Below are 24,606 nucleotides of genomic sequence, written 5' to 3' on the forward strand. Positions count from 1 at the left end.
TACAGCTATTCGCCACAGCTTCCCATTATATTCAATAGGGAACCGGCGATGATCTGTAGAATCTGGGAATGCCAGAGCTGGCGAACTCCAGCAGGCTGTTTGCCAGAAACTTTCACCGGAGATGTGAACACTGTCTTAGACGGTTGTTTCTGATGACTTTGGCACAACTTATAAGTGTGTTTTCAGTTTTTTTTAGTTTTTTTTGTATGTTCCTAAAGTCATAAAAATATGTTTTAAAGTGAAAGCACCCATTTATCAAAATGGGTACACTTTTCAGCTTTTTTGTTCCAATAACAGAATACTAAGTGCGGATGTGAACACACGTGAGGATTGGTAGGAATCGCGAGGCTACCTTAGCAAATGATTGTATAGCCTATCTGTATGCTATCATGTACTGTGGTGGGGGGAAATCCCTTGAATAGCATTTTATTATTAAGAGTATTCTCAATTCTTTGACCATTTCGGTTGAATGGGTATTACTGAAGCTGGAGCTTCAACAAGTCCAAGACCCACCTCTGTGTTATATGCAATATTAAGACCTCTAGATGTTTAATGCTTATGTTAATCAACAAAAGGATATTTACCTGTATCTAGAGAGGGTAAAGGGGATCTGTCTCCAGGTTTATAGTTATGTCCTAATTAAGGGCAGCATAAACTAGTGATGGGTCCCCTTAGCAAAATTAAACCAGCCATTTTGCTAAAATAATGAGTTTTATTCATAAAGGGGGCGCTCTCGCTGTTTCTTCCTCCTCACATTGATGGCTGGCTGTTGTGACTGCAGTCTGTCAATTACTGTGCCACTGTTTCTATATGAATTTTTGGACATAATGACTGTTTTCATTTTGTGTTTTAGGGACTATGTTCGCAGTGAGATGGAGTCCGGCTACGAGGGGCCTATGCATCTGGAGCCCTTGTCTATGAACAGGTTCATCACGGCACTAGTAGGTGAGTGGCCTCTAGTATACATGAAGATACCCCACGTTTATATGCAATGTGTGAGTGAAGGAATTTCAGGAGTGCCAATCCGGGCTATTTAACCCTTAGATGCCGCGATCAATAGCGGCCGCTGCATGCGAGTTGTTTAGATGGAGAGAACTCCCTCTGTTTTCCATTGACAGCCCGCAAATGAAATTGTGGGGTGCCGAAGTCTTTGGATGGCAGGCCTGGAGTTAGTGAAGGCCCAGGCCTGCCAGCAGTATATTCCTTGCAGGCTGCATCTCTCTGGTGACTGTCAGTGTAGCACCGACAGTCAAATACAGTTGTACTGTATTAGCAATACAAGTGTATCATAGAAGTGAGCAAAAGATCGCTTATTAAAGGCACCTTGTAGGACTAGTAAATGGTTAAAAAAAAAATGTGTTTCAATAGAAAAAAATAGCAAAATTAAAATCTCCACATATTTGGTATTGTTGCTAGAGATGAGCAAATTTCATGTTATGAAATTTCGCTCAACACTTTGTTTGGTGGTAAAAGCAAAACTGCGCTATAGATTCCGTTACCACGGACCAAAAAAAAACAAGAACACCAGAATTGCCACAAAAATCAAGCCTTCACATAGCTCTGTAGAAGGAAAAAAATAATAAAAAGTTGTAAAATGTACGCATACTGCCTGGTAGGGTTGAGGATACTGACAAGAGGCCCTACTGGGCTATATGCCTAGTAGGTTATTGTTGATTTGGGTGACATTTATTTTTAGTGAATGTCAACCCTTGAACACAATTTTATTTTTTTCAGTTTAGCTCCAGGGGGACTGCAAACTGTTTAATAATTTGAGTTCATTGTCAATATTGTATGCAGTAGGCTCCCTCTAGTGGTGGATGCTGGCAGCCAGAATTGTATAATTTTATAGAGTTTTCTCATGGCATGAGCCCCTGTACATGATAGGGCTTGTGGACTTTACAAAATATATCACACCCAGAACTTCTATACATAACATGCATTAACATTTGCTTTATTGCCTGTCATGTAATGCTGTATTTCCCCTGCAACAGGGTGTAGCTGGGCTCTGTTAGTCACTTATCAGCTAGAGTTTTGTGAGAGGTGTGTGGGTTTCCCCCCCCTGATGACCCCCGCAGATCAGCTTCTTTGAGAAGGCAGTGGCGACTTCTCTCTGCTCACCAAGCACAGAGCCGTACATTGCATAGTGGCAGTGCTTGGTATCAGACTCAGCCTCATTCACTTGAATGGGGCTGAGCTGCTCCTAGGCCACGTGATGTCACTTGGCCTAGGAAATGTAGAGAAAAGGCCGCAGCGCTACTTTGAGCGCGGCTGCCTTCTTGAACAGCTGATTAGCAGGTTCCGGACCCCCACCGATCAGATACTGATGACCTATTCTCTAATAGGTCATCAGTAAAATAAAAAATAAAAATCTTGGAAAACCCCTTTAAGGCTGTATTACGGCAATAAAGCAGACGATTGTCAGGAGGGAAGCATTTCTTCCCTGCAATTGCCTGCTCGTTAGTGGAGGAGACCACTGTTATTACATGCAGTGATCTCCTCCATAGTATGGGGAGGAGCGATCGCTAATGCCATCGCTCGTCCCCATACTGACTCGTTTCCTGGCAGCAGATTACACTGCCTGATCGTCCCTAACAAATGCTTAGAGTTAAAGAGGCTGTCTCACTAAATGCAGTTTTTTAATATGCGGTCTGTGGATGTGAAGGTAAATGGTTTGTGGTTGTAAAACCGAAGGTTAGTCTCCAACAGGGCGACTGCCAGGAAATCACACCCATCTTTACTTTGTGATGTTTCTAAATTTCCGAGGACCCCGAGAGACCTTTACACACATCTGAATGTACTTTGTACTTTTAGCGTTTTTTGTTTTAAATACTTTAGTGACCACAAGTTCACTGACTGTATTATTAAATGGATTGCATCATTTCAGCAAATGGCATTTATTATGTAGATAAAGTTAATACAAGGCGCTTACTAATGTATTGTGATTCTCCATATTGCCTCCTTTGCTGGCTGGATTTATTTTTCCATCACAATATACACTGCTCGTTTCCACCAGAGAGGCCGGCACTTTTTCTTATAGTGTGCAAGCACGACCACCGCTGCTGGATTTGCAGGGTGGTCCTAACCATGGAAACGAGCAATGTATAATGTGTTGGAAAAATGAATCCAGCCAGCAAAGGAGGCAATATGGAGAATCCCAATACATTAGTAAGTAGTAGTATTGTATTAACTTTCTCTACATGATAAATGCCTTTTGCTGAAGTGAGACAACCCTTTATGTACTTGTACTATGTGTGTAATGCAATCGGCCCTCCCCCTCAACGGTACAAGACTTTAAAGGGCTTCTGTCACCAGTTTCATAGCATTAGATCAGGCTGATCTTAAACCTGGGCACTGGTCTTCAGATTTGATCTGTTTTGGTCCCATCCCGATATGAGGCTGAATTTCGGTGAAAATAAATAAATGCAACAGGGGTGTTGTCGTTACTCCTAGCGGCTCTGTTTTCCCTGCTGCTACGCCCTCTGCACTTTGGTTGACAGGGCCCTGGCTTCCACGTCTCTGTGCGGTTCAGTAACGCCCCTGGAGCTTCTTTTGCATATATTAAAACTTATTTTTTCACGGAAATGTGGCCACATATCTGGATGGGACTAGGACACATCAATTCTTGTAACTAGCGCAGAGGTCTAAGGTCAACCTGTTTTAATTCTTTGAAATTGGAGACAGAAGCCCTTTAATGTTGAGTCTCTTTGGGAATGGTCAACCTGATTGTGACATTATGTTCCAGGTCAGCTGGTCGTCTGTACCCTGTGTTCCTGTGTGATGAAGACAAAGCAGATCTGGCTGTTCTCAGCTCACATGCTCCCCCTGCTGGCTCGTCTCTGCCTTGTCCCAATTGAGACCATTGGCGTCATTAACAAGTTTGCCATGATTTTCACTGGACTTGAAGTGCTGTACTTCTTGGCGTCCAACCTGCTGGTGCCCTTTAATCTTGCTAAGTCTGCATACAGGGAGCTTGTTCAGGTAAAACTTTAATGTCCTGTAAGACTTTGGCTATTAACCTTTAACCAAGTTTAAAGGTGGATTTGGACGTGCACGAGCGGCAGATTGTCCGGAAGGAAGCGTTCCAGTCGATTGCTTGCTCAGTAAAGGAGACAGTTGCATGTGGTGATGACCTCCACAGTATGAGGACGAGGGGTCACTATTGTGATTGCTTGTCCTCATACAGCTGCATTGTTTCTGGGCAGCTGATTGCTATTTAGACCCCAGAATCTGCTGCCCAGAAACAATAATTTCGATGCCTGCTCGAACGACAGGATCACCTGATGAATGAGCGTTTTGCATATTCATTGGGTGATTGTCTGCACCTTTAGACGGGCAGATTGTTGGAAACGAGCATTCGTAGGAAAGTTCATTCCCAATAATCTGGACAGGTCAATCCATCTTAAGGGTCCATTCACACGTCCGCAAAATGGGTCTGCTTCCGTTCCGCAATTTTGCGGAACAGATGCGGACCCGTTAATTTTCAATGGGGCAGGAATGTGCTGTCCGCATTTGCGGATCCGCACTTCCGTTCCGCAAAAAAATAGAACATGTCCTATTCTTGCCTGCAATTGCGGACAAGAAAAGGCATTTTCTATGAGCGTGCCGGCGATGTGTGCTCCGCAAAATGCGGAACGCACATTGCCGGTGTCCGTGTTTTGTGGATCCGCAAAACAGATACGGACATGTGAATGGACCTTAAGAGTTTATGAAAGGGCAGCTTCCAGTATAAACCTGCTTCAATGATAGTTCATTGATAAGCTGAATATCTATACAGTGGTCTCCATTGGTTAAAGGGAATGTCCATGAAGACTACACCTGTTAGGGAATTTGGACATTTTAGAGACTAGAATCCCCCCTCTATGATCAAGAGCAGCTCCATACATGATCGGCCATTCATTTAATGAAGAGTACCCTGGCTGGGGAAGCCGGAAGTCTGGCTTACTGACAACTAACGAAGCCAGCACATACAAAGGCACACCTCACCAGATACAACAATGATTCTTCAGTAAGGAAGGTGATGTTGACAAAGGTATTTAAGAACATCTTAAAACATGAAGAAAAATCTTGTAAATTTAAAGGGAACCTGTCACCGGGATTTTGTGCATAGAGCTGAGGACATGGGCTGCTAGATGGCCGCTAGCACATCCGCAATACCCAGTCCCCATAGCTCTGTGTGCTTTTATTGTGTAAAAAACCCCGATTTGATACATATGCAAATTAACCTGAGATGAGTCCTGTCCCTTAGATGAGTCCTGTAGGTGAGATGAGTCAGGGACAGGACTCATCTCAGGTTAATTTGCATATGTATCAAATCGTTTTTTTTTTTACACAATAAAAGCACACAGAGCTATGGGGACTGGATATTGCGGATATGTGCTAGCGGCCATCTAGCAGCCCATGTCCTCAGCTCTATACACAAAATCCCGGTGACAGGATCCCTTTAAACATGTCTCTACATATAGCGTCACCCCTAATAGGATGAAGATCTCATATTCATGCAAGTCCCTCTACACTTGATTACAGAATAGCCTAAAATAAACAATACCAATTTGATACATGATCTTAAATAAGTATAGGTCTCTAAATGTGACATCCAAGTGCTCAGTCATACCCACGTGGAGAGAAAAGGGGTAAGCCAAACTCTCAACTCTGCCTTTTCTATTTTCTCCAGCTCGCAGATAAATGGCTCCCTTAGTGCCCCCACACAGTTTAATACCCCCTTAAAGGGGTTGTCCGGGAATATATAGTTTGTAGCAGGTTTCCACATTGTGCCTCCCCTACTTAAAAGATTATGCTTACCTGCTCCCCGCTGCTCCGGTCCTCCATGCTGGCCCACACGTCTCCATTTTCCGATATGGAGCTTGTTTACTTCCTGCCCGGCATGGTCACCTGATCCTCTCCAGCCAGCCTCTGGCTTCAGAGGTCACATATCTCTTGTGGACACATGTATGGCCGGATACAGCCTTCTTTGGCAATAAGGTCTATTCTCTATGAGGTTCTAGAAGCCAAGGTGGTGATAGGCTGATTGTTCTAGTCATTGGTGGGGTTTCAAAAACAGCAACCCACAAATCTGATTTCCATCTTATTTATTCAATATGACATCCATGGTTTATATTGAGAAAGCCCTTATAAGCTTCATTCACTGGGTGAGTGGTCTACGATCTGTGTCTCTTTACCTGCTGTGGATCTACAACTCCCAGCATACCTCTACAATCTTCAGCCTGAGAGTTGTAGACCACTGCACTTCTGCCTGACAGTAAAAAGACAAATGAGTAATATGATCTATGTTGTAACTTCCCAGGTGGTAGAAGTCTATGGCCTCCTTGCTCTGGGAATGTCTCTCTGGAATCAGCTTGTGGTCCCAGTCCTGTTCATGGTATTTTGGCTGGTCCTGTTTGCACTTCAGATCTACACGTATTTCAGTACACGTGACCAGCCCACCTCCCGTGAGAGGCTACTCTTCCTCTTTCTTACAAGGTAAGTTTAGTATCTATATATTATTTTGGAATATTTGTGCTTTCCAGAAATATATATTAAATCTAAGCTCTTGTATGCTCCTCCAGTTTGAAGTCTTTCCCATATATTATTTGCCTTGCTGTATTCTGAGAAGTTTGCTTTTTACACCATAACAATACTTTAAAAAGGTATACTCCTTTCTCTAGGACAATGTTTAGCATCCCGTGGCTCTACAACTATTGCAAAATGACAACTACCATTATGCCATGACAGCCTGTTCTATCAGGACATGATAGGAGGTGTAGTTTTTGCAAGATCTGATGGGGCCACAAGTTCCAGGATATGCCATTACGTTATGAGGAGACCCCACTGAAGCTGAGAATGAAGGGGGCTGCAGAGCTGCATCACATTCACAGTTTTTTCATATATAACTGTGCTGCAGCCACCCTCTGTGCAGGAGACTGCTATGCTGTCCCATGTGAATGGTGATGGGCTGCAGCTCCCTGTACAGCTGGAGGGGCACCAATGTGCAGGGAAAACTTAAAATTGCGCTGCAGTCCCCGCACTGTCTGATTCACTGGGGTCCCACAGGTCATAAAGTAGTGGCATAACCCAACGATATTCCCTATATCGCACAAAACCACACACCTCCGTATCAAAACACAATTCACTTTGACCTACAAATCATAGGAACAGGTAAATATATATGTAAAAGCTTTTAAAATGCAGAGAATACTGACATTGACTTCTGATAAGCCCAAGTTCCCTGCAGGGAAATCGTACTTTGTGCCAGCACATAGATTTTTTCCCTTTGTTTCAGGAAGCCATTTCCCCAAGTGCAAAAGAATCATATAAATAAATATGATCCCAGCAAACACTGAGTAAATAGTTGCATAATATATCAAGGATAGGTCATTGAAAGAAGGTTACATAATACGGTACATAGCCTTACCCATTATAGAACATATGTTGCCCAAATAATAAAATGTGGGTAACCTCTGCATTTTGCCATGCAGCTGTGAGAGACCCCATGTGTATCGCTGCTGAACCAGCTTCCTCAGGTGTACTTGAGGAACCTGAGAAAGCTATCACCATTTTCTTTTTGGATAACGTACCGTATATCCCGGCTGAGATGGCTCTTACCTTGTCACTCTTTTGCATTTATTTTGGAGGGCATTCTGTAACCTCTTTTGTTATGTGGTTATTTTCTCAGTCTTTGGGGAAAGCCAGAGCACTGGCAAAATGTATTGATTTCCCTGTGGGGATCCTGAACTTTTTAAGTGTTTTTAAAGCCGTTCTGTCACCAGGATCAACCCTATTAAACCAGACATACTGCCTGGTAGGGCTCATCATGCTCATTAAGATGGTACCTTTCTTTTGTCTGTATTCTAATTCATATGCAAACTTGATGTGAACCCATCCTTAGCGCTGGAACTGTACAGCACCGTCGATATTGTAGTGGCAGGAGCTGACTACTACAGCGCTGCTCCCATTAACTTCAAAGGAAGCAGTGATGTAGTAATGAGCTTTCGCTGCCACAATGTTGCTGGTGCTGTATAGCTCCAGATCGGACTCCTATTGACTGAGCTACACAGACCAGTAGAGCAGAGGGTGCTTAAGGCCTCATGCACACGGCCGTTGTTTTGGTCCGCATCCGAGCCGCAGTTTTGACTGCTCTAATGCAGACCCATTCACTTCAATAAGGCCGCAAAAGATGCAGACAGCGCTCCGTGTGCTGTCCGCATCCGTTTCTCCGTTCCGTGGTCCGCAAAAAATATATAACCTGTCCTATTCTTGTCAACATTTCGCGGACAATAATAGGCAGTTATATTAATGGCTGTCCGTGCCGTTGCGGAACGCACACGGACGCCATCCGTGGACCGCAAAACACACAACGGTCGTGTGCATGAGGCCTTAACCTCCTAACGGAGACATTTAAATTTGGAAAAACCCTCGCAAAAATATCCCTTTGTTTTATTGTAGATTTTTAATGTGTGTCTGCAGTAAGTCTTGTTGGCGCACAACTTCGGGGACACTATTGCATTTTTAACCCCTTAGGCTACTTTCACACTAGCGTTCGGAGCGGATCCGTCTGATGTTTCATCAGACGGATCCGCTCCGATAATGCAGACGTTCGCATCCGTTCAGAACGGATGCGTCTGCATTAAAACTTAGAAAATTTTCTAAGTGTGAAAGTTGTCTGAGCGGATCCGTTCAGACTTTCCATTGAAAGTCAATAGGGAACGGATCCGCTTGAAGATTGAGCCATATTGTGTCATCTTCAAGCGGATCCGTCCCCATTGACTTACATTGTAAGTCTGGACGGATCCGCACGGCCAGGCGGACACCCGAACGCTGCAAGCAGCGTTCAGGTGTCCGCTCACTGAGCAGAGCGGAGGCTGAGCGCTGGCAGGCGGATGCATTCTCAGTGGATCCGCCTCCACTGAGAATGCATTGGGGCCAGACGGATGCGTTCGGGGCCGCTCGTGAGCCCCTTCAAACGGTGCGCACGAGCGGACACCCGAACGCTAGTGTGAAAGTAGCCTTAGTGACACAAATTTTAGCCTTAAGGACCAATAATATTTCCCCCTTTGTGTTCCAGCAGTGATAAGTTTTACATTTTTTCTTCTAAAATTATTATTATTTTTTTTTCCATTTTGCAGGATTAGTTGTAGGTTTTTTAGGAACCATTTTGGGGTGTATATATAGTGTATTAAATTTTAATATTATTTTTTTAGGGGGGAAAATTGAAAAAATTGCATTTTTTAGATTATGTTGTGGAATTTTGTGGTAAAAAAAATAACATAATTTTATGTGGGTCCGTACAGTGATAATGTCGCATTTCCATATATTTTTACTATTTTTTTCTTTTCTCCTGCAGTCTGTCAGCTCTGAAGCTGCCCCCTTTCCTCCTCCAGACTCAGAGGGAGGGGTGGGGGCTGCTTTAGCGGGTCATTTCTCTGGTTGTATTTTAAAGCTGACATTCCAAGCTTTCAGACAATACCAGAATGACCGCAATATGTTAAGTATATGGTAAGATATTACGGTTAGAAATAGGGATACAGTGACTGTAGCAGAAAGTAAAAGCAGATTATTCCCGACTCGATTTCTAACAGTGATTTCTCCTCTGTTGCTGGGACTTTAGCTGTCATTTTGGTCTTGTATGAAAGCCAGCTTTCAAACAAGACCAGTTGCTAGCTGCTGGCATTGAGGAGATAGCGGCAGCTAAAGCAGCTCCCCCCCCCCCTCCCCTCCACTTTCAGCTGAGCTCGGGCAGAACAGGTGGTTAATAAAGTGAATTGTGTTTGGATATGGAAGAGCTGCCCCTTTTTCTGCGCGTGTGCTCTTGTGTGGTATAGAAGATTTGGTTAATACACCCAAACATTCTCTCCAATTTTATTTATGTGGTGCCCACTTCAGTTATTTGTGTGTATCCTAGTGATATACAGTCAGTTTATAAAATGGGAATGCCCCTTTAATATTTAGGATAATACAATTGACCAACTGCATTATAGGAACTTAGCTGTTTGAGTTGTGTTTGACGACAAGCCTGTCGACTGTTTCCAATAGCAACCAGTAGATCTGCTGGCCTATTGGACATGGTTTCATTCATGTGGCTGCGATGTTCAGTAGTTGGGGAATACAGTAATCTTCTTGTTCGCAGGGACTGGGCATTTGCAGTAGCTGTTAGGATTTTTTAAACTACAATCTCTGTGAAAACCAGCACCAAAGCTAATAAGTCATATAGTCTCTATCAGATACATGTAATCTTTCTGTGTACTGCTTGTCAGCTAAGCAGAAGTGGGTAAGAAGACTGGTCAAGGGTCCTACTGATGTCACAGCTCCTGTTCATCAGAGATAACCTTATATTTATATCGGTTGCTAAGGTGCGGCTGATGCAGAGCAGATAACATAAGCGACCTGTCAGACACCGACCTCAAATCCAGGCCTGGAATGCTACTTTGTCAAGGAGCTGAGCACTCATTGCCTTGGAAAGCTTCTCACATTCCAGAGATGTTCTGCAGATACACGGCATGTTTTCATAAAGTAACCTGGAGTTCAGACCGTCACTTAGTGGGATCATTTACTTCTGAATGGACGTACCTCAGATGAATGATAGGTGCATGGGGATCACCCAGGACTAGGGTTGGGCGATATCAAAAATATTCAGACGATAACGATATTAAGAAATTTATTGCGATAACGATATATATTGTGATAAATACCCGTTTAAAAGAAAAAAAACACAAGGAGGCGTTATACTGTATGGGGGCAGCCACAAGGAGGCGTTATACTGTATGGGGGCAGCCACAAGGAGGCGTTATACTGTATGGGGGCAGCCACAAGGAGGCGTTATACTGTATGGGGGCAGCCACAAGGAGGCGTTATACTGGATGGGGGCAGCTACAAGGAGGCGTTATACTGGATGGGGGCAGCCACAAGGAGGCGTTATACTGGATGGGGGCAGCCACAAGGAGGCGTTATACTGTATGGGGGCAGCCACAAGGAGGCGTTATACTGTATGGGGGCTGCCACAAGGAGGCGTTATACTGTATGGGGGCAGCCACAAGGAGGCGTTATACTGTATGGGGGCTGCCACAAGGAGACGTTATACTGTATGGGGCAGCCACAAGGAGGCGTTATACTGTATGGGGGCTGCCACAAGGAGACGTTATACTGTATGGGGGCAGCCGCAAGGAGGCGTTATACTGTATAGGGCTTATACTGGAGGGACTTATGACCTTTATATTCCCCTTGGGTCTATTACATCCCCATCTATGTGCACTGTACAAAAGTACACTGTATACAGGGGTGGCCGAGTGCTGTACACTGTGTATGGGGAGGGGTCGGGCGTTCATGTGTATATGGGGGGCAGTAAATGGTAAAGTGGTATATTTTTGTTTTGGGTGCTTTTTCTCAATGCTATAGCTCGCACTGCCATATGCAGGGGCTGCTGCAAAAACCGATGAGCCTGCCAATAGATGGTAAGATAGGATAGGAGATGGTATTACCTAGGAGACATGATTATTCATTACCCTAGTCCGCATGTGTTTTCCCCAGCTGTGGACAATGGTACAGGTCTGGCTCGGAGCTGGCCGTGAGGATGCCATTGTCTTTTCTCCTCTCTCATTGGCTGCTAAAGTTTGGGCCTTCAGGGTGGCCATAGCGTGGGTGGAGTCCAGGTAAAGTAGGAACGAGGAGGGGGCAGTTGCAGTGAGAACTAGTAGGCAATGTGCACAGGCGGCCGGATGCAGACGTTTTAGAAGCGGTCAGTGCAAGTGCTCCTATGACGTCACTAATATACCGCGGTAATTAAGAAACGGTGATATTGCCGTTTCTTAATACCGCGGTATATCGTTAACACCGGTATATTGCCCAACCCTACCTAGGACCATAGATAAGGTTATGTTCCTGGATATTAGGGCTTCTACAACGCAGACAGGAACTTGTTTTAAAGTGAATATTGACTAAGTACAGTGAATTCAAAGTTCTGCTCTGATTAATTTCTTAATGTCTTCCCACAAGGTACATTACGGCACTGGAGAGATGTAGTATCCTCACTGTGCTGAAAATGTACAGCTTAGGAGCTGTGCCAGAGCCATCCTCGGCCTCCCACAAGCCCTCCTATACAGATCTCATTGGAAAAATAGAAAAGTTGTAGCTTTCAGAATGGAGAGATGGGAAAATAAAAAAAATGCTGATTCCTTAAAAGATTAAAAGGGTTTTCCGAGATTTTCCTACTGATTACCTACAACATCTGGGACCCTCGCCGATCAGCTGTTTGAGAAGGCATCGGTGCTGCTGTGAGCGCTGTGGCCTTCGCCCGTGCCTACCAAGCACAGTCCCCAGCCCCATTCACTAGGTCACGTCACCGATGGACTTGTCATCACTAGCCTAGGAGAAGTTTGAGATGTCAGACCCCGCCGATCAGATACTGATGACCTATCCAGAGGATAGTTCATCAGTAGTAAAATCTCGGAAAAGCCCTTTAATATATCCTCATAGTGGTTGGAGCTTTGTGTTTTTACACATTTAAAGTGGGTGTCCTTTAATAAAATATTCATTTGCTCTGTTAGATAACACAGAATGTATGTTTTCACTTTAATGTCTTTAGAAAGAATTGTCTAGATGTTGCCTTTCCTACCTGGGGCCCCCTGCTGCTCTTTTGATTCCCTCCCAGAATGTCCCCCTGTGTGTCCAGAACTGATGGGAAGAATCCTCTTCGAGTGTGCTGACTGCACAGTAGCAGGAATCACTCTAATGCCCATGTAAAAGAGGATCCAGGGAGTGGGACTGAGCTACAGAGCATGTGTGACCACCAGCACTGAACAAATAAGAAGGAAGTAATTAGAGGAAATCAAAAGAACAGCAGGGGGCACCATAACAAGGCTATAATATCAATATCTAGATACAGGAGCATTTAAAACAGACATTCCAAGTGAAAACATGCTTTGTGTGATCTAATTATGGGACAACCCTTCAAAGGAAATTGCATGTCGGCAGCCACCACTAAAGGGAGCTCACTGGATATTGCTATACATTAAGCTCAGTGTATCCAATATGCTCCTAAGTGCCCTTGACTGATGGTTAAATGTTAGACTTTAAAGGGAACCTGTCACCGGGATTGTGTAAATAGAGCTGAGGACATGGGTTGCTAGATGGCCGCTAGCACATCCGCAATACCCAGTCCCTATAGCTCTGTGTGCTTTTATTGTGTAAAAAAAACAACGATTTGATACATATGCAAATTAACCTGAGAGGAGTCCTGTCCCCGACTCATCTCAGGTTAATTTGCATAGGTATCAAATCGTTTTTGTTTTTTTTACACAATAAAAGCACACAGAGCTATGGGGACTGGGTATTGCGGATGTGCTAGCGGCCATCTAGCAGCCCATGTCCTCAGCTCTATACACAAAATCCTGGTGACAGGTTCCCTTTAATATGCTAAAACCTGGCGACAGATCCCCTTTAAGTCTATGTCCATAAAGGGGATTTGGAGCTCTGTATCAGAAATATTCCGCTCTATTATCTTAAGAAATGAACCCCTTAAAGGAGTTGTTCACCCCTGGGGAAGTTTCAACATTGGTGGACCTGCAGAGGGAATAATACTTGCCTGATCACTGCTGCTGGCTTTCGGCGCCATCACCCCGGGGGGCTCCACAGCTCTCCAGTCTTCCCGTGCCAACATCCGGTTTGATCCGGGTCACTTGGCCGTTGCAGCTGATGATTGCCCGCAGCTGTGACTTGTCCCCCATGCATCATGGGACCCAGTGATGAGACATTATTGGCCACTTCACCCCTATCAAACCTTATGTTGACACAGGGAGAACAGAGAGCTGCAGCGGCAGGGCAGCAAAGGAGCCAAAACTCATCAAGGGTAAGAATGATTCCCTCCATAGGTGTGGCCATGTTGGGATCAACAGCTTTTATTCAAAATGACATACATAATGTAAAATTCCACATTTTACATATACAAAAACTATAAAAAAAAGTATTTATTGTGCACATATGTTGGTCCCTATCGCTGAAATGATACCATTTAAAAACTACAGTTCTGCCCACAAAAAAACAAGCTAAGGGGCAGAATATGATGACACAAAGCTTTTTTTTTTTTTTTCAATTATTATTATTTTTTTTAAAGTAGTAAATCTTAATTAAAACTAAAAACTATAAATTTGGTATCTCTAAGTGTATTAACCCACGCAATAAAGGTAGTGTTATTTCTAGTGCAGTGAACACAACAAACAAAAAAGAGGCAGTATTGATTTTTTTTATTTATTTTTTTTCTCCGCACAAAAATGTTTTTCCCCTTTTTTCGATACAATGTAGACTGTGTGCAGATACCTGCAGCCTAAAGTGCTAAAAGTTCACGACACGTCTGATCATTATTAGTACCGTGTGGTAGCCCGAGGCTCTACGCTGCCACCCAGTGGTAGAAGCTGCAGATGTTGTTAAAAAATAAAATAAAATAGAACTGTGATTGATGTAATCCTTACTAGAAATCCTGACTTTTCATCATTTTCCTGAGATGCTCGCCCCCAGTCAGAGGCCGCCTCATACGCTGTGTTGCACCATATGCATTCGCAGAATCTTATCTTTTAAGACTCCTCATCTCAAGATTCAGCAATAAATTCTTCAAACTTGTGGTGTGGTCCTGAGTTTAGACAGTAAACATTAGAGGTTTCCAGGCCCTCCGTGCTCTACAGGCACGCCAAATGTTCACTCGTTTTCCCCATTGACATCTGACAAACCAGATGGGAACAGAGCAGGTCAGACCTGTAATGCTGGTAGGATGCTAGTACACATTGCTGTAGTGCAGTTATGGGGCTAACAAGTATTTAGATCCTGGTGTTAATCCCTCTGTACAATCCTAGTTTAACCCCTTCACACCATAAGCCAGTGCAAGGTTCAGGCAAAACATCTGCTACGTTGCACTGTCGTGGCTGAGATCGGAGAGGACTCTGATCTCAGCCATCTAACCCCTTAGGTTCTGTGCTCAGTAGTGACTGAAGCATCTAAGGAGTTCAGTAGAGTGAAGGGACTCCCTCTGTCACCCTATCAGCGCTGCCCCAATTTAGTCACTATGCTTTGTTTTTGTTTTTTTTACAAAAAACCCTGCATCTGGTATATGTATTCAGCAGGATAGAGAACACACTCTGCTGTGAGAATATGCTTTTTATCTTCTGCATGTAAAGGTTTTAATTTACTGACCGTAAACAGTGATTTTAATGATGAGAAAAGTTTCTGAACTGTAAACCTTATAACTGAGCTGGTTGATTGATTGCTGCTTTCTGTATTGCTGTCTTTGACAGTATTGCTGAGTGCTGCAGCACACCCTACTCTCTCCTTGGTTTGGTCTTTACTGTCTCCTTCATGGCTCTCGGCGTGCTGACACTGTGCAAGTTTTATCTGCAAGGGTATCGGGCATTTATGAATGACCCTACGATGAACAGGTGAGTGTACGCTCCTCTTCCATCCAAGCTATGTCTCATTACAGTGTTCAGTATGGAGGGCCATGGATAGCTTATTGGGCATGTTTGATGTGATTGTCCTCATAATGGTTTATGTCCTGTCTAGGGGAATGACCGAGGGGGTGACACTACTGATCCTCGCTGTACAGACGGGGCTGATTGAGTTACAAGTGGTCCATCGTGCTTTTCTCCTGAGCATTATCCTGTTCATAGTGGTGGCCTCCATCCTGCAGTCTATGCTGGAGATTGCGGACCCTATCGTCCTGGCTCTGGGAGCTTCTCGAGACAAGTGGGTAGAGTTTTTAGATCAGTTCATGTCCAGTGAGTCCTAAGACTGTACTTATACATTGTATATTTCTTGTTCCGCAGGAGCCTGTGGAAGCATTTCCGAGCGGTCAGCCTCTGCTTGTTCCTCCTAATTTTTCCTTCTTATATGGCCTACATGATCTGTCAGTTCTTCCACATGGATTTCTGGCTCCTGATTATTATATCCAGCAGTATCCTCACTTCTCTGCAGGTAACGTCATCTATAATCTCTTCTGCAATGACTCGTCTGAATATATTGTTAACCTCTTAAGGACACAGGGCGTGCGGCGGTGATCGGAACAAGGTGCCTGCTGAAATCATTGAGCAGGCACCCTGGGACAATGCGCAGGGGGGTCCTGACCCGCTGGATCTCACAGGCAGGAAGCTGTATGAGTAATACACACTGTATTACTCATACAGCCAATGCATTCCAATACAGAAGCATTGGAATGCATTGTAAAGGGGATCAGACCCCCAAAAGTTTAAGTCCCAAAGTGGGACAAAAAATTAAGTGGAAAAAAAAAAAAGTTTAAAAAATAGTTTTCCCCTCAAAAAATTAAGTTTCAAGTAAAAAAATATTATGTATCGCCGCGTCCGTAATAACATGCTCTATAAAAATATCACATGACCTAACCCCTCAGGTGAATACCATAAAAAAATAAAAATAAAAACGGTGTAAAAAAAGCAATTTTTTTTGTCACCTTACATCACAAAAAGTGTAATAGCAAGCGATCAAAAAGTCATACGCACCCCAAAATAGTGCCAATCAAACAGTCATCTCATCCCGAAAAAAATTAGCCCCTACACAAGACAGTCGCCCAAAAAAAAATAAAACTATGGCTTTCAGAATGTGGAGACACTAAAGAATCATTAAAAAAATAAATACTTTGTTATGTAAAACTGAAACAAAACCCCCAAAAATAGTCATATTTGTTATTTTCGTGTCCATGACAACCTGCTCAATAAAAATACCACATGATCTAACCTGTCAGATGAATGCTGTAAATAGGGATCGACCGATTATTGGTTTTGCCGATATTATCGGCCGATATTCAGGATTTTGACCGTTATCGGTTTCGGCATCTATTTTGCCGATATTCCGATAACTTATGGGGAACACAGATCGCGCTCTCAGTGTTCCCTCAGCAGCACAGGGGAGAAGGAAGCAGTATCTCCCTCCCCCTGTGCTGCTGTTGCCGCTGCCGCCAATGAAGAGACAGATGGGAAGAGGATGGGCTGTGGCCACTGCGCCACCAATGAAGATGCCTCTTTCATTCATATACAGGAGGCGGGAGCTGGCTGCAGAATCACATAGCCGGCTCCCGACCTCTATGAGCGGTAGCTGCGATCTGCAGTAGTTAACCCCTCAGGTGCCGCGGATCGCAGCTAGGGCTCATAGAGGTCGGGAGCCGGCTATGTGATTCTGCAGCCAGCTCCCGCCTCCTGTATATGAATAAATTAGAGATTTATCTTCATTGGTGGCGCAAAACTGCCACCCTATCCCGTAGTTTCTAAAATGGGGCCACTTTTTTGGGACATGGTGTCAAAAAAACAGTCCAGCAAAATCTGCCTTCCAAAAACCATATGGCATTCCCTGCCGTGTGCCCGTACAGCGGTTTACGACCACATATGGGGTGTTTCTGTAAACTACAGAATCAGGGCCATAAATATTGAGTTTTGTTTGGCTGTTAACCCTTGCTTTGTAACTGGAAAAAAATTATTAAAGTGGAAAATCTGCCAAAAAAGTGAAATTTTGAAATTGGATCTCCATTTTCCATTAATTCTTGTGGAGCACCTAAATCTGTTTTGTATACCTTGAGGGGTGTAGTTTCCAAAATGGGGTCATTTTTGGGTGGTTTCTATTATGTAAGCCTCACAAAGTGACTTCAGACCTGAACTGGTCCTTAACCCTTTCATGACCAAGGGTCATTGATGCCCCAGTGTCTAGGTCAAAATTTACAAATCTGACATGCGTCACTTTATGTGGTAATAGCTTTGGAACACTTTTACTTATCCACGCCATTCTGAGATTGTTTTCTCGTGACAGATTGTACTTCATGATAGTCATATATTTGAGTCAATATATTTCACCTTTATTTATGAAAAAATCCCAAATTTACCAAAAATTTGGAAAAATTCACAATTTTCCAAATTTCAATTTCTCTGCTTCTAAAACAGAAAGTCATACCTAATAAAATATTTATTACTTAACATTCCCCATATGTCTACTTTATGTTTGCATCATTTTGGAATTGTCATTTTATTTTTTTAGGACGTTACAAGGCTTAGAAGTTTAGAAGCCATTCTTACAATTTTTAAGAAAATTTCCAAAACCCACTTTTTAAGGACCAGTTCAGGTCTGAAGTCACTTTGTGGGGCTTACATAGTGGATATCCCCATAAATGACCCCATTGTAGAAACTACACCCCTCAAGTTACTCAAAACTGATTTTAAAAACTTTGTTAACCCTTTAGGCGTTCCACAAGAATTAAAGGAAAATGGAGATGAAATTTAAAAATTTCACTTTTTTGGCAGATTTTCCATTTTATAATTTTTTTTTCTTTAACACATTGAGAGTTAACAGCCAAACAAAACTCAATATTTATTACCCAGATTCCGCGGTTTACAGAAACACCCCACATGTGGTCGTAAACTTCTGTACGGGCACACGGCAGGGCGCAGAAGGAAAGGAATGCCATACGGTTTTTGGAAGGTAGATTTTGCTGGATTGGTTTTCTGAACGCCATATGTTTTTTATTTTTCTGCCGATCGTCTTGTGCAGGGGCTCGTTTTTTGCAGAAAGTGTTGAGGTTTTTATTGGTACCATTTTTGGGTACATATGATTTTTTGATCATTCATTATTACACTTTATGGGGCAAGGTGACCCAAAAATTGGCTGTTTTGGAACAATTTTCATTTATTTATTTTTACAGCGTTCATCTGAGGAGTTAGGTCATGTGATAGTTTTATAGAGTAGATCGTTACGGACGTGGCAATACCTAATATGTATACTTTTTCTTATTTATTTAAGTTTTACACAATAATAGCATTTTTGAAACCCAAAAAATGATGTTTTAGTGTCTCTATAGTCTGAGAGCCATAGCTTTTTTATTTTTTGGGCGATTGTCTTAAATAGGGTATCATTTTTTGCGGGACGAGGTGACGGTTTGATTGGTACTATTTTGGGGGTCATAAGCCTTTTTGATCGCTTGCTGTTGCACTTTTTGTGATGTAAGGTGACAAAAATAGCTTTTTGGGCACTGTTTTTTTTATTTTATTTTTATGGTGTTTATCGAACGGGGTCTATCATGTGATATATTTATAGAGATGGTCGTTACGGACGCGGTGACACCTAATATGTGTATTTTATTTGATTTTTTGATTTTTTTTATAGGAAAAGCCAATTTTTTTATTTTATTTACATTTTTATTTATTTATTTTTACTTTTATTATTTTCACTTTTTTTTATCAGTTCCCTCTTGGATCTTGAAGATCTTGAAGATCCAGTGGGGCTGATAGTTGTACTATACTTTGCAATGCTCTTGCATTCCAAAGTATAGTACTTCCAGATTGCCCGTAGGTGGCAGCACTGGACGCCTTTGCCATGGCAACCATCGGGTGCTGCAATCACAGCGCTGCAGCCCCGATGGTGGAGAGAGGGAGCTCCCTCCCTCTGTTAACCCCATGGATGCCGCAACCGCGGCATCTATAGAGGTTACAGGAGAGTGTCAGCATAGAGCTGACACTCTCTGCTGATGGCGGCGGCTCAGTAATGGAGCCGCCGCCATCGCACACAGCAGGGAATCGGGGGGGGGGGCAGCGCTGGAAAGGGGGGGTTCGGGAGGCTGCCCACAATATCGAGGAAGGCTGGGGCAGGAGGGAAGGCTAGAAAATTAATGCAGGGGGCGGACCTCATGCCATCAGCGCAGGAGAGGGGCACAGATGGGGGGGCACTAAGGGCTTGGAGGGGCACAGATCGGGGGGCATGAGGAACACTATCTGCTTTCAGGCTCTGATCTGCAGAGCGCAGATCAGAGCCTGAAACCGGCATTTTAACACTGCCGCGATCCGATTGGTTAGTCTGCACAGACTAACCAATCGGATCGATTGCCGGCAAGGGGCCACTCTGATTGGCCCCTTGCTGGCATTACTAGACTGTATGCTGTCCGTGACAGCAGCAGGGCAGGGGCAGAAGCTTTAATCCAAGCGCTTTGCAGCGCTTGGATTAAAGAGCTGCCATGACGTCTATACACGTGGTAGCTGCACGGGGCATGTGCAGCTATCACGTATATATACAGATTGCGGTCGTGAAGGGGTTAAAAAGTGGGTTTTTGAAAATTTGCTTCTAAACTTCTAAGCCTTGTAGCATCCCCAAAAAATAAAATGTAATTCCCAAAATGACCCAAACATGAAGTAGACATATGGGGAATGTAAATTAATAACTATTTTTGTAGGTATTATTATGTATTATAGAAGTAGAGAAATTGAAACTTGAAAATTTGCTAATTTTTCCAAATGTTTGGTAAATTTTAGTGTTGTGGTTTTTTTTTGGGTTTTTTTTTTTTTTTTTTTTTTTTTACTCCATTTTACCAGTGTCATGAAATACAATATGTGATGAAAAAACAGTCTCAGAATGGCCTGGATAAGTCAAAGCGTTTTAAAGTTATTCACACATAAAGTGACACTGGTCAGATTTGCAAAAAATGGCCTGGTCCTTAAGGTGAAAATGAGCCTGGTCCCTAAGGGGTTAAAGGGATTGTCCGACCATTTGTAAAATTCTTCTTGAAGCAAACGGGCTTGTAAAAAGCTTTAACTCGCCTGCTAAAGGTCCGTTCGTTCCAGCTCTGTGGGACTGGTCCCCACCAAACTGGAAGTGGTGACGTCGTGTTCATCGTTCACATGACTGCTCATCCAGTCACTAGCTCTAGCCGTCTCATTAGCAGTGTGCATGAACAGCGTGTGACCAAATGAGCTAGGGTGCAGAGAAGCATAGTTAGACTGGTGCCAGTCTTTGTTTCCTCCTTTACCGCTGCAATTTGTGGCCTATCCAGCTTAGGGCGCAATCACATGACCATAGTGTTTTGCGGTTCCGCAAAACACTGATACCGGCCCGTGTGTGTTCCGCAATTTGCGGACCGCATATGGATGGCACCATCATAGAAAATTACCATTCTTGTCCGCAATTGCGCACAAGAATGGAACATGCTCTATCTTTTTTGACGTTGATGCAAAACGGAACTACGGATGCGGACAGCACACAGTTTTCTATCCGCATCTTTTGCGGACCCGTTCATACGGCCGTGTGAATGGGCCCTTAGAGCTGATCTGCTGATTCAGGTCTAATAATTTGGTTGTTAGGGATGGAGTCTATTTAAAGGGGTTATCCCATGATTAATGTAAAAAATGAAAATCGGACATCATATAGTACATGGCAACCTCTTTCTAACAAAATAACCAGCCCTGTAACCCACATGGATCCAGAGCTCTCCATTCATTGCTCCAATTGCTCTGCTAGATCCATTTCAGGCTGGCAGCTCAGCTGATGTGCACTCTTGGGGGTTGTGTCCTTTCTTGTGCACCTGGTGGCAGTTGAAGGACGGAACTGAGCTTGTGTGCCAACATCAGAAAATAGAGGCACGGAGTCTTAGGAGGACTTTATTCTGAAGCCTCTTGTTTTAGAGTAAACATGGAGGGAATTTATCAAGCTGCCTGTGCCGGAAAGATGGTTCCAAGTCTCACGTTTTTGTGCAGCTGTGGGTGTGGCCAACATGGCCTGACAAATGTACCATTATTATGCCTTTGTAAAATTGGCACCTATTAACCCAGCATATCTATTATGACTAGCATGTGAATGATTGGTCTTATTAGATTTCCTGAGTTTAAAAGGGGTTTTCTAAGACTTTTCTACTGATGACCAATCCTCTGGCTAGATAATCCGTATCTGATTGGTGGTGGTCCGACACCCGGGACCCCCGCCAATCGGCTGATTGCGAAGTCACTGGCGCTCCTGTGAGCACTGCGACCTTCTCTCTGCTCACCAAGCACATTTGAAACGCTGCTGTGCTTGGTATTGCAGCTTAGCCCAATTCATTTCAGTGGGGCTGAGCTGCCCCTAGGCCATGTGACCAATAAACGTGACGTCATGGGGTCTAGGGAAAGCTGCAAGGACATAGTACTATTATGAGCCCTGTTGCCTTCTAAAACAGCTGATCGATGGGAGTCCTGTCTGTTGGACCCCCACTGATCAGATACTGATGACCTATACAGAGGATGGGTTATCAGTAGTAAAGTCTCAGAAAAACCCTTTAAGGACCAGTTCTGAAGTAATTTTGAGGGACTTGCATAATATAAACCACCATAAATGGCCACATTTTAAAAACTACACCCCTCAAATTATTCAAAAATGATATTTTTTTAAAGACAATCTGTCACAAGGTGTCCGTAACTAAAACCATGTGCATGTTCATATGTGCGCCTGTCAGCATTGGTCTTTCTCCCATCCTTATCCGTGCTCCCAATTCAAATACAAGGGCAGTGCCATTGCACCAGAGACTGTTCACTTGCCTTGGTGTCTGTCCCCCACCACTTTGACTAACTGCGTCAGACAGTGTAGAAGTACTCACTCCTGACCCTGAAGTCTCTGGAGCACATTTAGGGCATGTGATGTACATGGCTGGAGATCATGGGGCCTTTTTTTTTAATTTTTTTATTTTTATTAGTTTACTCTTTGAGTCTCCCCAAAAGGTCATACAAGACCTTTTTGGGGTACATTTTACATTTGCTTATTTTTTTTATATTGCTGATTTCTCCCGTAGCAGTTACAGGAGCAATACAGCCAGCCCCCAGAGAGGTTGCACAGTGCTGTACATCCTCACTGCAAAGCTGATCTGGGTCTGTTAAGACCAAGCAGCTCTTGAAGACTCCATGTGACTGCTGGGACTAGATCCAGGAAGCGGCTTGGCATTTCCCGATCTTTATACACACTGCTCATTGAGTGCCATGTACAGAGCAATAGGGAAGCTAGGGATGGTGAAAAAACATCCCTGCCTTGTCCATGGGAAGCCCAGCCGTCACTGACAGCGGGTTCCCCGCTCCAGCAGCTGCCATATTAGCATGCAGCTGTGATCTCTGAATGGACATTTAAAACTGCAGTGCAGAGAGATGTCCCGACCAGCTGGATGTTTATAGTGTATGGGCAGTTGGGAACTAATTAAATGCAACTACGTGAGCAACAAATTGGCACATTTTTTGATGTTTGTTAAGCTAGTAGATAGGTGGTATAAACTTTCACTAGACAGTCCAAAGAGGTGCCAATTTATTTAACCTCTTTTGTGTTAAGGGAATTTTTGTCAATGATGAAACCCAACTTTTATTTTTTGTATTTTTATTTTTCTCAATTTCTCCCTATAATATTTTCCCCTGTTTTCCAATACTAGAGGTGGGACGAATTCCAATTTTTTTCAAATCCGAATCCGAAAAGGTTCTCGAATCTTTCGAATCTCAAATCCTACGAATCCTGTACATAATTGTGTGAACGGTGTAAGAAACAAAGTCAGACCGCGTCAGTTTGTCTGAACCTCCCAGTCACGGTCGCACCCTATATGACCGCGATCGTTACGCCCCTGCTCCTATCACTACAGAACATACAGGGTAATACAGCGCCACATACCTCTTACATCCAGTGACGTCTCTTTGATGTAGATGTTCTCTTTCCTCATCTTCTCCTTTCAGACCTTCAGACCAGACCACCATTTTTCAGCCATTTTTCGTCTCTGCAGTTTGACAAAAAAAAATCTTAGTTTACTACTTTTCCATCATCCTCCCTTCTTCTGGACAAATCATCCTACCACCCCCAATACTGTGCCGCTCTGCTCCCCAATACTATACTGCAGAAACAGATAATACCCCTGATAATACTAGTACCACACAGAGCCCCCCATATAAAATACCCCTTCTTTGTGGCCTCAGTAGATGCCCCCCAATAATGTGCCAATAAGAAGTGGCCCCACAGTGCCACCCAATAATGTGCCAGTAAGTGTCCCCCATAGATGCCCCCCTAATCATGTGCCAGTATCAAATGCCTCTCTCCTCCCCCCATGTGCCACTATCAAGTGCGGAGTGCCTCTCTCCTCCACACCATGTGCCGGTATCATAGTGCCATCTCCCCCCCCCCCCCCCAATGTGCCAGTATTATAGTGCCATCTCCCCCCCATAATGTGCCAGTATTATAGTGCCATCTCCCCCCATAATGTGCCAGTATCATAGTGCCATCTCCCCTCATAATGTGCCAGTATCATAGTGCCATCTCCCCTCATAATGTGCCAGTATCATAGTGCCAGCTCCCCTCATAATGTGCCGGTATCATAGTGCCAGCTCCCCTCATAATGTGCCGGTAGTATCAGTGCCATCTCCCCTCATAATGTGCCGGTAGTATCAGTGCCATCTCCCCTCATAATGTGCCAGTAGTATCAGTGCCATCTCCCCTCATAATGTGCCAGTAGTATCAGTGCCATCTCCCCTCATAATGTGCCAGTAGTATCAGTGCCATCTCCCCTCATAATGTGCCAGTAGTATCAGTGCCATCTCCCCTCATAATGTGCCAGTAGTATCATAGTGCCAGCTCCCCTCATAATGTGCCAGTAGTATCAGTGCCAGCTCCCCTCATAATGTGCCAGTAGTATCAGTGCCATCTCCCCTCATAATGTGCCAGTAGTATCAGTGCCATCTCCCCTCATAATGTGCCAGTAGTATCAGTGCCATCTCCCCTCATAATGTGCCAGTAGTATCAGTGCCATCTCCCCTCATAATGTGCCACTAGTATCAGTGCCATCTCCCCTCATAATGTGCCACTAGTATCAGTGCCATCTCCCCT

General features: G+C 43.8%; 1 protein-coding gene across 1 annotated transcript in view; it reads left to right on the plus strand.

Annotated features, from left to right (window-relative positions):
• Positions 1–24,606, plus strand: part of RNF145 (ring finger protein 145) — a 50,288-nt gene that overhangs the window by 11,336 nt on the left and 14,346 nt on the right. The window contains exons 4-9 of the mRNA XM_040439849.1: positions 854–945; positions 3,743–3,978; positions 6,302–6,477; positions 15,270–15,410; positions 15,535–15,717; positions 15,798–15,945. Coding sequence (XP_040295783.1) covers positions 854–945; positions 3,743–3,978; positions 6,302–6,477; positions 15,270–15,410; positions 15,535–15,717; positions 15,798–15,945 — 976 coding nt within the window. The remainder of the gene's footprint in view (positions 1–853; positions 946–3,742; positions 3,979–6,301; positions 6,478–15,269; positions 15,411–15,534; positions 15,718–15,797; positions 15,946–24,606) is intronic.

Source organism: Bufo bufo, chromosome 1 (assembly GCF_905171765.1).
Source record: "Bufo bufo chromosome 1, aBufBuf1.1, whole genome shotgun sequence".
Lineage (NCBI taxonomy): Eukaryota > Metazoa > Chordata > Amphibia > Anura > Bufonidae > Bufo > Bufo bufo.